Below are 17226 nucleotides of genomic sequence, written 5' to 3' on the forward strand. Positions count from 1 at the left end.
CACTGTTGTCATAACACGTAATTAGTACAGTATGCTGGTTAGCACTGTGGTGTTTGGGGACATTCTCCCTCACTTTGAACGTGGCTCTGTCATCTTTGAGATAACTTCTTTCCCTGTTCTACGGTTTCCTTATCTGTAAAATGGGTTAATAATAAGCCTATGTCACAGGGTTATGAGAATAAAATGAATTGATATGGAAATCACTTAGAATGTGTCCTGATACAAAGTCAGTGCTAGCCACATTTTGGTCCATGATAGGTATGTGCTTTGAAATCTGATACCGTTTCAATATATTTTGCGTTTCTAGAAACTTCAAAGCGCTCTTCACCTGCAATAATTACCTTTACTAGATCTTTCCTCAGCTACTTTAGTGAGACACGCCTCCTACAGGCCACAGGTGAAGCTTATTTCCAGCTCTTGAAAACCATACAGACCTCAGTCGGAGAGCTGTTGTGGCTGACTCATCGCTTCTGTTCGACCCCTATTTCTTCCCTCTGAGTCGAATCTCTTCTAATTTCTGTAGGCTCGGAGCTATTTCTGCGTGTGTGCATTCATTCTAATTCTAGTTATTTTTCGGGGCGCTTACTATGCGCGAGGCGTGGAAGGGGAAGAAATGAAGGTACAATCTGTTTTAACTCGGCTTGACGTCCCATAGAAAAATCAAAATATGTACTATACGTAGGCTAACTAACGTTCATCTTTTAGCTTCTATTTTCTCATCTGTAAAATGGGGGTAATACCTCATAAGGTCGCTGAAAGATTAAGCAAGAAAAGAAGAGAACCTCTAATACTGAGCAGTTCCGTAAACGCCTATTCCTCCCTTCCTCCGCTAGCTCCACAGTCCAGGCTGTGGATTAAAGCGCCACACTCTTGGGAGTCTGGAAATTCTGCCGATAGCTTTCCAGTTCCCCAATTTCAATCGTCAAAAAGCTATCGACTGCACATACAGGCCGTGCAACTTTTAATTTGGAGACACAAACATTCCTATTTAAAAAACTTTAAGCGGGCAACGTGGATTACACGCCCTCAGGAACCGAGGAGCTCCACATTGAGCATGCGCAGGGCGCGCGCTGGGTGGGCGGGAGGTTAGGAGGGCGGGCTTTGTGGTCCAGTCACTTCCGTTTCCGGCTCTATATGAACTCTCCCGCCATCTGACAAAAGCGCCTATCGGCGTTTCTGCATATCGGGTTTGGTGTGGTTGCAGGTAAGAGGATCTCCTGCCGTTTTACCACGGACAGTAGTCTTGGTGTTAAGGCTTGCAGGTCGAGAAAGAAAGGAGAGCACTTTGCGAGCCGTGGGAACAGAAGAATGACATGGTGGAGTGGGTGTATTGAGTATTGGTTGGTTGAGGCAGAGACGCAGGTGTTAGCGAGCTGAGGACAGAACAGCTTCGTCGGAGGAGTGCTCAGGTAGGATTGAGGGGCTTAATTTTTATAGGAGTTTGAGGATGTTTCCTAAAAGGGGTTCGGAAGGACTGGATTAGAAAGACGTGTTCTATTTTCCGGGGTCATAATATAGGAAGTGATGAATTGGACCCGGACCATTAAGTCTCTTCTCTGGAAAGCCAGAATCTACCGCGCTTTCCTCCGAATTTACGATTGCAACGGGTTTAAAATCTCATCTTAACTCTTGGGACTGTAGAGATCTAAGGACGGTGGTACACAGACCTATAGTGAACTGGCAATATCGCTTGACTTTGACTTTGATGTTGCTGGAAGTTATGACCACCACCTGCGTTTCACCGTGCACCCCCCCCCCCCCCCCCTTTACAGAATTGTTACAGGTGTGTTGTAGAAAATCTGGAAAATACAGAAAGACGTATTGCCTCGGGATAACCACTTTAACATTTTATGCGTGCCCTTCAGTTTTTTGCTGTGTATGTGGAGTTGTTTTTTGCGCTTGTTGTTTGTTGTTTTCAACTCCATTTGCCATCCTTTTAACCCTTTTATGTTTCCTTCCAAGATAATGAGATGCAGTTTTCTGGAGGAAATCGGAAAAGACTGAGGTTGGGAGGTGACCAAAGGAATGCTTGCTATCCTCATAGCCTTCAGTTTTACTTGGAGCCACCTTCTGAAAACATATCTTTGATTGAGTTTGAAAGCTTGGCTATTGATAGAGTTAAACGTGAGTGATATTTGAATTAGAATTTATATATTCTTGAGAACTTCACTTATACTTTGTGGAAATGAATGAGGGTAATTTCCTTCATTCAGTTCATTCTCGAAATATTTATTGAGGGTTTGCTATTTACTGTTCAGTGTATATTTATTGAGTGCCACTATATTCTGGGGTGGGGATTTCGAGATGAATAATGTAATTCTCATATTTGTTGAAGCTGTATTCTAGTACACACTAAAGGCATCCAAAATAATAATCATAATTTAGTATTGTAAGTGCCTTACTAGAGATAAATAGTAATGTTCTTATTTTTTTATTAAAAGAGCTTTTTTTATACATTTATTTTTGATAGACACAGAGCACAAGTGGGGGAGGGGCAGAGAGAAGGAGACCCAGAATCCGAAAGCAGGCTCCACGCTCCGAGCTGTCAGCACAGAGCCGGACTCGGGGCTTGGACTCACAAACCATGAAATCGTGACCTGAGCCAAAGGTGGATGCTTAACCGACTGAGCCACCCAGGCGCCCCAAATAGTAATGCTCTTAAAACAGAAGTAGGGGTGACTTAGTTTGATTAAGTAAGACTTCTTAGAGAAGTTGAAGTATAATCTGGACCTTGAAGGATGAGTAGAAATTTCTGAAAAGAGAAGTAGTTAAAGGTTTTTTCAGTCCAAGATAACAAACTGTACTAAGGCTGGGAGGCAAAAGAGAGAATGTTATATCTGAGGGAACAGTGACAAGTTCAGAGCAAATGGAGAAGAATGGATAACCAAGGGCATTTTTTTGCCAAGCTAACAGTGTAATATGAGGGTGTAGGCGGGATGTGGCCTACTTATCCTCTGTGTGCTAGTGGAAGAAAGAAATAAGCTAGGATGAATTGAAACAGAAATAAAAGCAGTGTTTTCTGAGTTTATGTTCCAGGATATCCCTGTGGGAAAACCAGAAGGTAAGGTGAGAAACTGTTCATCATTTTTAGAAGAGCAGAGTGACAACTGCTAATACACAGAGGGGGCACTTAGTGTCTGTTGACTGAAAGAGTGAAGACAAGGGAGAAAAGGGTTTTAGGAACCTTAACAGTGTCAGATGCTTCATGGAGATTAAGAGGATGATTGAAGAGTGTCCCTTGGATTTGGCACTTAAGGGGTGAGCTAGTAAGTGCCTGAACTAAGGCAGTGACAAGTGGCAGTGTGTAGGCAGGGAGAGATTTAAGGGATACTGAGGAGGTATTCCTGACAGGATTTGGGAGTTGTTTGGATGTGAGGAGTGAGGGGGCCAGTGGGGGTGGCTGAAATTCCAGTCTGGATGGTCTGGTTAGAAACTGTGCTAGTGGCTCACTTGGTTAAGCATCCAGCTTTGGCTCGGGTCATGATGTCATGGTTCATGAGTTCAAGCTCCACGTCAGGCTTTGTGCTGACAGCTCAGAGCCTGGAGCCTGCTTCAGATTCTGTGTCTCCCTCTCTCTCTGCCCCTCCCCTGCTTACGTTCTGTCTCTCCCTCTCTCAAACATAAATAAAAATTAAAAAAAAAAAAAAACTATGGTAGTTGAGATGGGGATGATAGGAAGAGGGGCAGGACTGAGGGGAAGATGATGAGTTTAGTTTGAGATACTGTAATAAGGAGGTACCTGTGGGACATGGAATTATGTTCAGGATTCATTTTTAGTTTTTCATCCTTGATTTACAAAAATGTTTTTTATATCGATGGAAGTAGAATTAATCTGAGAAAGAATTGACAAGGAACCTTTGAACAATATGCATCTAATCAGGACAGTTCACTTGCATCATTGGAGGGCTATGCTTCTTCACTGTTGTGTCTTCTCCTCTACTTCATCAGGAAAGGAAGGGCTGTTTTTTCTGATGATTCTATGCGGAGTAAATGAAACAAACTAACAGTTCCACAGAAGGGATGCAAACAAGGGTACTTAATTTTTTTTTTTCATACCAGCACACTTGCATTCCTCGACAATGGTGGCTTAGTACAACAGTGATTATTCCCCATCCTTCACTCTCTGAGAATCCCTGGTATTAACTTGTGTTATGGGACATGGATATTTTCTGCACATGGATGGAAATTATCTTCTTATAAATTTATATAATTTATATAATGTACTTGCAGAAAATAAAACTATTACAACTTGTTATCTTTTATTTATTTTTTCAAGTTTGTTTACTTAGAGAGAGAACACAAGCAGGGGAGGAACAGAGAGAGAAGGAGAGAGAAAATTCCAAGCAAGCTCCTCCCTGTCAGTGCAGAGCCCTGATGCAGGGCTAGAGCTCCTGGACCGTGAGATCATGACCTGAGCTGGAATTAAGAGTTGGATGCTTAACTGACTGAGCCACCCAAGTGCCCCTATAACTTATCTTTTAAAAACAAGTAATTATGGAATTGTTCATAGGCTTTGTCTTGGGATTTAGTTTTTAAAAACTATCTTGGGGCGCCTGGATAGCTCAGTCACTTGAGCATCCGACTCTTGATTTCACCTCAAGTCATGATCCCAGGATCGTGGGATTAAGCCCTGCGTTGGGCTCTGTGCTGAGCGCGGAGCCTGTTTAAGATTCTCTCTCCCTGTCCCTCTCCTTGTCCCTCCCCCCTTTCCTTTCCCTCTCTGTCCCTCTTCTCTGCTTGTGTGTGTGCTGTCTTCTAAAAAAAATTATCTTGCATTCATACATTTTTCTTTCTTCTGTTTTTAAAAAATTTCTAGTGCTAAAAACAGTCGAAAATCTTGGTGTGAGCCATGTGAAAGGAACCGAGCAATACCAGAGTAAGTTGGAGGCTGAGATAAGAAGGCTCAAGTTTTCCTTCAGAGTAAGTAAAAGTGGGAAAGAAATGTTTTTCAGTTTGTATATATTTATATACTGAGTCTTGGTTGTGGAAAATCTCTTGTATTAGGCACAGGGCTTTTAAAAAGACTAAAATAGCATGGACTGTGCCTGAAGGTATATCTGCAGTCCACTAGGAATGATTGCCATATATAGTCAGACGATTATAATACAGCAGGGTTTCTCAGCCTCGGAACTACTGACATTTGGGCCTGATAATTTCTTGGTGTGGGGACTGTTCTGTGCATTGTAGAGTGCTCAGTAGCATCTCTGGCTTCTACCTGGTATGTATCTCCAGACATTGCCAGATGTACCCTGTGCACCACAGGATGAGTACCGTTACTAGATATGTGTTCCAGGAACTCCAAGAGCACATAGGATTACCCAGCCCAGCTTGGGGAGGTTTGGGAAGGTGTTAAAGTTCCAGGTAGTGCTGGAACTGAAACTCGATAGATGTGATCAGATTTTTATTTTGGGAAGATAGCAGATTGAGAGGGCCATGTCTGTGGGAGGAAAACCAAGTAGCTTGGACATAATGAGAGTGATTCGAATTGGAGAAAAGGATGAGAGTGATTTGAATTGGAGAAGAGGACTAGTATAATGATATTATGAAGGTAGAATCAAAAGATTTTAGTGACATTACAGGGAGAAGGGAAAAGAGAGTTATGAATGACACCTTAGGTTTCTGGTTAGGACAACTATGGATGGTGGTAGTATTTTGAGAGGTAACATATAGGAGGAGAAGCAAGTCTTAGAAGGAACATGTTGAGTTCTAGACAAGAATTTGAGGTTCTAGTGGAAATGTGTAGTAGATAATTTGATATGCATATAGCTTGGACTTAAGGCTGGAGTTGGGAGTATGGATTTAAGAAGAAGGTTGGAATCATCAGGAGGAGGGAAATATTTGAGTGAGAAGACGATGGAGGACAAGATGTGAAGAATACCAGTACTGAAGGTGAAGTAGAATTGGGGGAGTCTGGGAAGGAGATTGAGAAGGAGCTGCCTGAGAGGTGGGAGATCAGCAGGGATAATAGTGGCATGGTAGCCAAGGAAATTTGGAGTTTCCATAATGATGATTATGATGTAAATACTGATCCCATAGGAATAATAACAGTAAGCATTCATATTATGCTTAGTGTATCCCAGAGTTTGCCCTAAGCACATTACATATATTAATCCATGTAATATAGTTAATAGTCTTATGAAGCAGGTGTAATTGTCATCCCTATTTTATAAAATTTTTTTTTTTTTTTTAACGTTTATTTATTTTTGAGACAGAGACAAAGCATGAACGGGGGAGGGTCAGAGAGAGGGAGACACAGAATCTGAAACAGGCTCCAGGCTCTGAGCTGTCAGCACAGAGCCCGACGCGGGGCTCGAACTCACGGACCGTGAGATCATGACCTGAGCCGAAGTTGGCCGCTTAACCGACTGAGCCACCCAGGCGCCCCAAGTCATCCCTATTTTATAGATAAAGGTACAGAGTTATTGATAGGCTGAGTAACTGGCCCAGGCTTATGAGATGGTAAATGGTGGGGCCAAGATTAGAACTGGACATTTTGTCTCCAGGTGATACTCTTAACCACATAATTTCAGAAGCTTAGGCTCATGTAAGATGAGTTGTACGGATAGATGAGTTGTAGATAGAGGCAGAAGCCAAAATGAGGACAGTGTTTGGAGGAGAGAGGTGGGTGTAGAATATGTACTCTTTTAAGATGGCTAGCTGAAAAGACAGGGGAGAAATAGGTCTGAATATAGAAGAATTTGTAGGGAAAAAGAGAGGACACATAACAGGAGACACTTGAACATGCTTATAAGCTGAGTGAAAAAATCTAGAAGAGAAAGAAGAGGAGGGGAGCTTAAAGATACTTGGAGAGAGCATTTGATAAATCAAGATCCTTAGGAGCCAAGAGCAGATGGATTGCATGGTTCAGGTTTAGGGATGAGCTTATTCAGGAGGAGGGGGAGACCCTTTGTCCATAGAGATGGAAGGGAAAGTAATACAGTGGATGCACAAGCTTGGAGCTGAAGAAGTTGGCCTGGTGGCCTTTATTTTCTGTAAAGTAAGTGAAGTTCTCTGTTGAGAGAGAAGATGGCGTGGTAGGGAGCTTGGGTCAAGTAGTGAAGACTGAAGCAGCTTTTCTAACAGTGAGGAAAGAGATGATTATGTGTCAAATCCCTGTTCTATTGTTTAATAAGCTTTATGACTCTGGAAAAATTTCAGAACATCCCTGTACCTCAGTTTCCTCCTTAAAAAAATTTTTTTAAATTAATTTTTATATATTTTTGAGAAAGAGAGTGTGAGCAGGGGAGGGGCAGAAAGAGAGAGGGAGACACAGAATCCAAAGCAGGCTCCAGCCTCTGAGCTGTCAGAGCAGAGCCTGATGCGCGGCTAAAAACTCATGAACCGTGAGATCATGATCTGAGCTGAAGTTGGATGCTTAACTGACTGAGCCACCTAGGCGGTTTCCTCATATTTAAAATAGGGATATAGTAGTGCTTACCTCATGAGAGTTTTTTTTTTAAAGATTAAGTGAGTTAATAGATTAAACATGCTTACAACAGTGCTGTAAGTGTACCTCATAAGTGCTCAAGACATGTTTGCTCTTACTCTGTTGGACTTGAATAAGAATTTCTTGGTGCTTGTAAAAGTCCAGTTCAGGTTAGAGGTTGTGAATTTTTAATATTCCAAATTCTCAGTAATTGTGTATTTTTTTCCCCCAGAGATTCTTAGTGTTTTGGGAATAGGACTGCAGATTTATTTAGAATCTAGGTTTGGCCAAATGGTTAAATGAAGGTTCATGCCAGAGGTGGTGGAAGAGGGGAGAACCCTGGATATATGCTGGGTAAGAAAGAAAGTTAAGAGAGGAGTTGATAGAAGAGAGTCCAAACCCAGGAGGTTTTGTTTGAGATCAGGTCAGATCTCAGTGTCACTTGGTTTGCTAACGTAAGTAAAATGGTAGTTACATATTATGAAATTTGTTTTTGAAACTTTTATTTTAGCATTGGCTTATATTGACTCCATTTTTCTTTATACCTCTTAACATTCTAATGTGTTTATGTTATTCATGTGTCATTATTTTTAAGGAAAATGTAGAAAATGAATATGAACGCCGAAGAAGAGATCATATTTCTCACTTTATTTTACGCCTTGCTTATTGCCAGTCGTGAGTATACGTTTAGACTCTCATAGTCAAAGCTGCTATCTTGGGTTACAAATTGGTACGTGGGAAGCTGACATGTATTGTACTGCACATAGGAAAACTCAGAATAACATCAGAAGCTGGTGATTCATGGGTTGAACACTGTTGTTGCAAATTGTTTGAAGCCAGTTGTTTACTAAAAAAAATTGAAAAAAATTCTATTGTAAAACTTGCCTGTTGAAACACTTACTAGTTTTATGGGAGAGGCTCTTCATTTGGGATTTACAATTGTGGGGGTGGGATTTCGGTAAGAAAGGACTTTTTGATCCTGTTTTCTCAGAAAAAAAGTGGCACTATTTATAAGAAATAATACCTCAAACATATACTTGAATTTAGTACAGATGTAAGCTATTTTCCCTTTGCTAGTTGGTTTCTTGTAAGTCTACAGTGCCACCCAGAGGGAGAAGGAGTTAGTTGCCTTTTTCTTTTTTTTTTTTTTTAAACTGTGTTTTTTGTTTTTTTTTTCTGTACTAATTTTGGCTAAATAATATACTTATTGTAAGCTTCTTTTCTGTTTCTTTCTGTTAAGAGTCTTATCAAATGAGAATCTTGAATTGTTTACTATCCCACTTATCCCTGGACAGGTGATCCTATCCACGACCATCTTTGGTTCTGGAGGTTTTCTTTTGTAAAGATGAACGTGCAGTTTATGTAATTTATGCAGTAAATGAATTGCTGACAATCTGTGAAAGTCCCTTTGAGGGGGGGATCTACATCATATTTTATGTATAGTAGTATAATTATTTTGTGACAATAGTAATAACCATTATGTATTTTATGAATTTATATTTGTGTTGCTTTTTCAAAAATCACGATGTAGTTGTGCATATTAAATTTTGTGAAATTATTAACTATAAAGCTGTAAACAAAGTTTACTTTCAGAGTTTATCTGATCATAATCTATTCAGAGATAAAGTGACCTTTAAAAATTTTGGTGTTGGGGCACCTGGGTGGCTCAGTCAATTGAGCGTCTGACTTCGGCTCAGGTCATGATCTCCCTGTTTGTGAGTTCGAGCCCCGCGTCGGGCTCTGTGGTGACAGCTCAGAGCCTGGAGCCTGTTTCAGATTCTGTGTCTCCTTCTCTCTCTGACCCTCCACTGCTCATGCTCTGTCTTTCCCTCTCTGTCAAAAATAAATGTTAAAAAAAAAAATTTTTGGTGTTGATTTGGCACTGATGGAACCACCTTAGACTGAAGGAATACCCCATTTTCTGATGTAAATGACCGTTTTGCAGTTAAATGCAATGAACTGTTTTCTTTTATATTGTTGGATAATCAGCTAGGCTCAAGGTATTCTGTATTTAATTCTATATTCATAATACCTCTCCCAATGTACGCATCCTTGAAGATCGTGGTATGTGCTCTGTATACTGTTTATCATAATAGACGACATGTGTGCTTTTAACTTCTGTCTGTTGGCATCTTGCTCATATTTGAGTTTTATTTCATAAAAAATTCTTGATTTTAATAATCCATGGACTTTTAAAATAATCAGTGGACTTTTCATTTATACTTATCATTTCTCTGTCTTGATTTCAGTGAGGATCTTAGACGCTGGTTCATTCAACAAGAAATGGATCTCCTTCGATTTCGATTCAGTATTTTACCCAAAGACAAGATTCAAAGTTTCTTAAAGGATAGCCATTTGCATTTTGAGGCCGTGAGTATGGTTTTGTAGCCATTTTCAGTTGTTTTCACCATTCATCCCTTCCCATTCACCTTAAGCGCGAGTATTAATGTGAGGTGTTTGTTTTTTTTTTTGTTTTTTTTTTTAATTTTTTTTTTTTTTTAACGTTTATTTATTTTTGGGACAGAGAGAGACAGAGCATGAACAGGGGAGGGGCAGAGAGAGAGGGAGACACAGCATTGGAAGCAGGCTCCAGGCTCTGAGCCATCAGCCCAGAGCCTGATGCGGGGCTCGAACTCATGGACCGCGAGATCGTGACCTGAGCTGAAGTCGGACGCTTAACCGACTGAGCCACCCAGGTGCCCGTGAGGTGTTTTTTCTGTTTACATTTTCTTAAGTACTTGCCTGAAACAATAGCTATTGGCTTTGCACAGCAATGAAACTTTGCCTTTCTGTGACTAGAAGAAAAGGGACTCCTTAGTACCGAAGTTTCACATTTAGTTGCTTTATTAAATATGTGACTTGTGAAAGCACAAGAAGGTTTACTTTATAAGAGTTCATCTTTAATCTTCTAGGCTGAAAATTTAAAGCTAATAATATACATTAAAGAGAATAGAGAGGTGGTAGTATTTACTTCTAATGATGATGTTTAATTTAGACTTTATTTGAAAAGTCAGTTGTCAGTAGAACCTCTGAATAGTTATTCTGCAGATATATTTAATTTATGTATCATAACTATATATTAAAGAAGAAATGTCTGGGATATATTTAGCAGGTATAAGTATTGTGGGTGGAAATAGGATTTATGTCTTTTAGGTGGATCTGTGTTGTAGTGGGAAGGCTGAAAAATTCTGTTCTGGAAGACTTAGACTCAGATGGTAGTAGCATTGGGTGAGTCTTGATTTTGATGTTAGAGTGAGTAACTTAAAGCCAAATAAAGTAGAAGTTGGAGTGAAATACATGGTCCTGTCTGAGAAGTGGAAAATGTACCTACTGTATACAGGAACACTGTTGGTTTTTGAAGTTGGTGGAAAGAAATAGCATGAAGGGAAGTAAATATTTGATAGACGTTTAGTGTTTAGCATGTGCTAGGGAAGCACTTTCAAGTTTCTCTCCCTTCTCATAAGAGGTCAGTGAGATTTCTAAATAACATCTATGTGGGCATAGAAGAGTGTCAAGCTCAGATCATCTGACCCAAGCCCCATGCTTTTTTCCCTTTGTTTTAACTTAGATCCTTAGTGAAGTCCATTATTGCTAATTCAATTACAGTTACTTTATCCTTTCATGATAAAAATAGTGTATATTTTCCTGTGGAAAGGAATAGAGGAGTGTCTTTGAGAAGATCTATTTTTTATAGATGTGTCTACGGTGTCTCCATGTATTGTCACGTGTAATTTTTTAAAGCAAAAACCATGTTTCTTTTAAAAAACTTTAAAATTTGGGGCGCTTGGCTGACTCAGGCAGTTGAGCATCTGACTCTTGGTTTTGGGTCAGGTCATGATTTCACAGTTCATAAGATTGAGCTCTGCATTGGGTTCTGTGCTGACAGTGTGGAGCCTGTTTGGGAAACTCACTCTCCCTTTCTCTCTGCGCCTCCTTCACACGTGTGCTCGCGCTATCTCTCTCTCTCTCCCCCTCTCTCAAAATAAACATTAAAAAAAAAAAAAACTTTAAAATTTAAGCGTAACACACACAGAAAAGTGCACAGATTGTAATTGTATAGCTCTGTGAAGTATCACAAAGTGAACATTAACAGAGTTAAGAAATAGAATGTTGCTATCACCTGTGCACCTTAAGCGTCCTCCGATTCATTATCTCCTATCTTCCACCGAAAATTAGCCACTGACTCTTTTTTTTTTTTTTTTTTAATTTTTCTTAACGTTTGTTTATTTTTGAGACAGAGAGAGACAGAGCATGAATGGGGGAGGGTCAGAGAGAGGGAGACACAGAATCTGAAACAGGCTCCGGGCTCTGAGCCGTCAGCACAGAGCCCGACGCGGGGCTCGAACCCACGGACAGTGAGATCGTGACCTGAGCTGAAGTCGGAGGCTTGCAATTTCTAAAAGGAATAGTAACTTTCGGCTTACTAGTGTGACTGTTTTTTTAGTTCAGTGATTCTCATTTGGGAGATGGGATGTAGGTAGTCCTCCTGGGGGTTTATTAGAATGGTGGTTGAAGGTGTGTAGAGTGAAAAACACGTTTTTTGTTTCTGAAATAAACTGGAATGTAAAACTTGATCAAGTGTTTGTAGCTGGTGTTTGTAGCTCACTTTTCATGGAAGAAAGTGAGAAAGCCTTGCAGGAGCTTGGCAGAAAACCCATTCCTGTGATACATTGTATCACTTTCCTGGCTGAGACTTTTTCCTTCTGGTATACTCTCATGGCAACTGGTGCTGGTAATTAAGGCGCTTGAATTCAGGTGCTTTTGATTAGCTCACCTCTAGTTTCCTGTGGCTCTTCCCATTTACCAACTTTTACCATTTCGTTAATAGAAACATGCACAGTTTTTTTTCACTTTGATTGGAATATTTGGTTTGCATTTGAAACTGTTGGGCTTAAACACGTGCTTTTAGACTTAAGGCAAAGCAAGAGTTAGGGAAACGTTATTTGCATTTATTGCATAAACTGGTCTCTGATGTATAATAGATCCTGCTGCCCAAGTTGAGGCAGAAGGAAACATCGGGGAGTGGAGAGCCACAAGGCTACAGAAGCTGGGTTCCTGGCACACACATCTTAGAGTCTACCTGGACTCTGTGTTTGTATGTCTTTGTTTATCTTTACAGTTTCATTAAAGCTGCAATGACTTTTTAAAAAAAAATATTTTTAAATTTTATTTATTCATTCATTATTTTTTGAGAGAGAGAGGGTGCAAGTGAGGGTGGGGGAAGAGAGCAATAGAGAGAGAGAGAGGGAGAGAATGCCATGAGGGGCAGGTAGAGAGAGAGAAGCGGGGCTCACCTGAAGTGGGGCTTATGCTTACCCGATACTGGGCTTGAACTAATGAACGATGAGATCATGACCTGGGCAGAAGTCTGATGCTTAACCTGCTGAGCCACCCAGTTGTCCCTAAGGCTGCAGTGACTTCTATGTGGATCTGTTTCTGTAAAATAAATATATTTTTACGTTAGGAGATGCATTGTTATAACTAAATTGCATTATGTTTGCATAATGGAGAAATATTTACAGAGAAAGGAACAATTTTTTGCGTAGTTTTTTTCTTAAATTTTTTTTTGTTCAGTTTGCCATAGCTGATGTAATTTTATTGGATAAAAATTTGGGGGAGGGGAATGGGGCCAGTTATCAGATTCAGATTCTTGTATTTCTCATTCTGGCTGTGTTTTGATAATTTGGCTTTTGAAGTCTGTGTTTGGGTTCCTAGTGCATAGTAGATTCTGATATATAAAACACAAAATGTTAATGTGAAGTATTCAGAAAGGAAAAACTTTTTTTTCATTCTTGGACTTACATGTAAATTGGATTTTAAATCTGTAATTTCTAGGAAGGATTAGAAATCAGTAAATATTGTCTTTGGAGGCTGTTTTGGATCTCATTGCTGAGTTGATTGACTTAACCTTGTGTCACATTAAAGGTGAGTGGGTAAGGTCAAATATGCTATTAGTGATTTTTCACTTGGCCAGTTAGGGAAAGGTCAGGTTTTGACACCTGTCAGCCTCGCAGACAAAGGTTCTCTGTGCTGTTGAAGTTCAGAGTCAGATACCTGTTTATAATTTGCCTTGATGTTTAAAAACAAAAAACAAAAAACAAAACCTTCTTGGAACAGTCAGAAAATATTTTTTACCTGATTTGAAATACTAGTGGATTTAATGGTAGCAGGCATTTCATTTATACAGCCCAGAATGACAGTGAAGATGAGCATCTTAAAAGATATGGAGAGTATTCTGTGTGTCACAAATGAGAAGTCCATTGCATATTAAATAGAGTTAGTGTTATTCACTTGGCAAATCTTTTTAGGAAGTGAGGGTTTTTGAGTGAAGGCGATTGTGGATGGTAACATTATTGCGTGGCTCACTGAAAACAAGTACATGTAAAACTTTGTATTGCTTATTTTTACCCATTTTAAAATAATTTTCCTTATCCTGAATCTGATGTGAAATTTGTTTCTTATCCCTTATAGTTTGAAAACTTAATTTCTTCTGTCTTAGAAATTATTTCATGTCATTTTTGGCTGATAACTTTTCACTGCACATGAATTAATGTTTAATTTGTCATTGTTATTGGAAATGTCAGTTGTGTGAATTTATTAGGAACTTGGGGATGCATTTCTCCAGTTAACATTGGAACATTGATTTTACATTTATTTGATAGTTTCATGTGTTGAGTTTTAAAATAGTTTTTGGTGTTCACTTGTGTATTATATTATTTCTTAGGTATTTGCAAGTTGGCCTTGAGGTAGTCAGGGTTTTCTGATCATTTTGGTCCTTATATTGTTTTCATTCTTAGTTGATCTAGTTTGGATTGTTGTAGCTCTTTCGGACTGTGCATTCATCATTGTGGTCAGCTCTTTCTGTTACATAAGGTAGGAAAATGCCATTCATCTGATGTATATGCCTCTGTTTGTAGCTACCCTCTGGGATGTGTTTACAAATTATCATAAGCCTCTTAGTAACTTGTGAACTGATTTTAATATGCCTGCAAAATGGAGAAACGTGTACCTTTAATTCCCTTTGATGCAGACTAAATTTCAGGCAACAAGTAAATTTCAGAATCTGATGTTATATAGCTGAGACAGGACATGCAGATGTGAGAATGGAATACACTAGGCAACAAATGTGTTTGAGCATGGAAGCTTTTCATAGGGCTTCTGACAAGCCATTGACTATGATGTGAGTGGAAAGGGGCCTGGAGAAGAGTGAAATGGGGTGGTAAGACTCATACTGTTAACTTTTGCTGGAAATTCCAGACTTAAAACGAACTAAGGGAGAAAGGATTAATAATCAGATGAAAGGTCAAGTTGATTTTTTTCTTTTTAATTTTTTTTTTTTTTAACGTTTATTTATTTTTGAGACAGAGAGAGACACAGCATGAACGGGGGAGGGGCAGAGAGAGAGGGAAACACAGAATCCGAAGCAGGCTCCAGGCTCTAGGCTCTGAGCCATCAGCCCAGAGCCAGACGCGGGGCTCGAACTCGCCGACTACAAGATCGTGATCTGAGCCGAAGTCGGACGCTTAACTGACTGAGCCACCCAGGCGCCCCAAGTTGATTTTTATAATGGAGAAGTAAGTTGTTTTATGTTTTATGCCTACTTCTAAGAATTGGAAGTAGGCAAGTTTTTTTTTTTTTTAAATTCTTTTGATCTTTATTTTTGAGAGAGAGAGAGAGAGAGAGAGAGAGAGAGAGAGAGAGACAGAGTGCGAACAGGGGAGGAACAGAGAGAGAGGGAGACACAGAATTTGAAACAGGCTCCAGGCTCCGAGCTGTCAGCACAGAGCCCGACACAGGGCTTGAACTCATGAACCGTGAGATTATGAACTGAGCTGAGGTCAGACACTTAACCAACTGAGCCACCCAAGCACCCCTGAAGTAGGCAAGTTTAAGTTGCACTGCTTAACAGATTCAAGCATGATGCTGAGTGTTGAGTAAATGAGTTAACTTGCAGAGAAAATATTAGTTCAATTTGTGTTTCATAAACTCGAGGTAATCTTTAAGATGAGTACAGTAACATGAGATACTTTTCGTTTCTCAGGGTTAAATATCAGGTGATATATGTTATAAATGAAATGACCTTTTTCTGTTGAACTGAATTTGAGGAATTATGCTGGTTAGCAGATTTCAATTTGTTTTGTATTCTGTACAGAACAATTTATGTTTTACGCAGAGCCCTTTATGTGTTCCTGTTACAACTGCATACCCTTAACTTCTTTCCAAATGATTTAAGTGAAGGCATTACCAGGGCTTCCCCTCTGTAAGCACACTACACAAATACAATACTTACATCCTGACAGTGGTTTTTTTTTTTTTTTTTTTTTGACGCCAGATAATTATGGAAGCTAACCTTGTATTAGTTTATATATATATTTTTGGCAGCTCTAGTATTATATTTGGAGAGTGAGGAAAAGATTCATTGAATTTTTTAGTTAATTGAGGCGTCACCATTTATGTATATAATTGTAAAAATACACCATAGCAGATGGTCTTTAGTGGCAATAATTTTAGAAGTTCACAGAATTTGGATTTTCCTGATCAAGCTACAAAATTAGATTTTGCTCATTATAAGATAGTTTAAACCTAGAGATGCTATGACTAAATGTGAAACTTCAAGCTGAATTACCCTTGAAGGCTAAAATTAACATATGCAAAAATTTTCAAATTACTTATGAAAGTCATTTTTCTTTTTTAAAGTTTTTGTATAGCTTTTGAATACACAATTCATTGTGCTCTTATTGGTATTGACTTCATGCCTCTAGCTTTGCCCTTGAAAAAGTATGATTGTGACCTAGCTGAAGTTTCTCACCTAATCGTCATATAATGTTATATATATGTTACTATTTAGAACTCAAAAGAATGAAATTAATTTACTTAATAACATCTTTAGTGTTCTCATATTCTCTGAGATTAAGCATTTTTATTGATTGATTGATTGAGAGCGCTCATGCTTGTGAGTGTGTGCAGTAGAGGGGCAGAGGGAGAGGGAGAATAGCAAGCAGGCTCTAGGGCTTGATCTCATGACTGTGAGTTCATGACCTGAGCTGAAGTCAAGAGTTGGATGCTTAACTGACTGAACCATCCAGATGCCTCAGTGGTTAAACATTCACATTGTAAAGTGTTACTCATGTTTTCTGAAAGTGTTCCAAAAAAAGATACTGGATTTTTAAACATATACTTTATTTTTTCATTCTATAATCTTCCTCACTTTTTGTTGTTTCCTCTTCTCCCTCCACTCCCAACTTCTACCAACTCCCTGAAAATTTAATCATTTTTTAGTTGAAGTTGTGTTATGGATTAGTTCTGAGCCTAGCTCAGAGTGCCTATCCTAGGTCTTTGGGATGAGAATAGGAACAAGGCTGATGGAGTTGCAGAAAAAAAATCATTTTGTGTTCTCAGTCATATTGAGTGGCTAAATCTCAGTTATAAAGGCAGGAGGAAGTAGTTGCATAACTACAGTTAGCCTAGGCTCAATCACTAGATCTATCCTGCTACTCCCCACCCTTCTGAAGGCATAGAGATAAAGCAGTTAAAATTCTTATTCTGTACTTCCTTTTCTCTGTTTACTTCCTAACAGATTGCTATTTGATTGCCACTGATTGCTAATCTCCTTGGCTTTCAGATTCGTGGTGCCATATTCTCACTATTGATACCTGTCAGCTGTCTGGCTTTTTCACCTGTTCATATCTGGTCAAAGTGTTGTTCTCCTAAATCCAGTGTCTCATGAAGGTTTTTGGGCAAGAGAATCCTTCTGTTGACTATACTGGAGTCTAATAGCCAAATATATTTTAGTTTCGTTT

At 39.3% G+C, this 17226-nt stretch overlaps 1 protein-coding gene across 3 annotated transcripts in view; it reads left to right on the plus strand.

Annotated features, from left to right (window-relative positions):
* The first annotated feature begins 1127 nt into the window (after positions 1-1127).
* PRIM2 (DNA primase subunit 2) overlaps positions 1128-17226 on the plus strand; it is a 343826-nt gene continuing 327727 nt past the window's right edge. Inside the window, exons 1-5 of one of the 3 annotated variants that reach the window (XM_042939107.1) lie at positions 1128-1204; positions 1963-2124; positions 4817-4920; positions 8022-8101; positions 9676-9796. In XM_042939107.1, coding sequence (XP_042795041.1) covers positions 1971-2124; positions 4817-4920; positions 8022-8101; positions 9676-9796 — 459 coding nt within the window. In that variant the 5' untranslated portion in view covers positions 1128-1204; positions 1963-1970. Of the gene's footprint in view, positions 1205-1259; positions 1410-1962; positions 2125-3946; positions 4033-4816; positions 4921-8021; positions 8102-9675; positions 9797-17226 lie in introns of those variants that run through there. The other 2 variants (XM_042939108.1, XM_042939109.1) reach the window with 2 other exon arrangements.

Source organism: Panthera leo, chromosome B2, assembly GCF_018350215.1.
Source record: "Panthera leo isolate Ple1 chromosome B2, P.leo_Ple1_pat1.1, whole genome shotgun sequence".
Lineage (NCBI taxonomy): Eukaryota > Metazoa > Chordata > Mammalia > Carnivora > Felidae > Panthera > Panthera leo.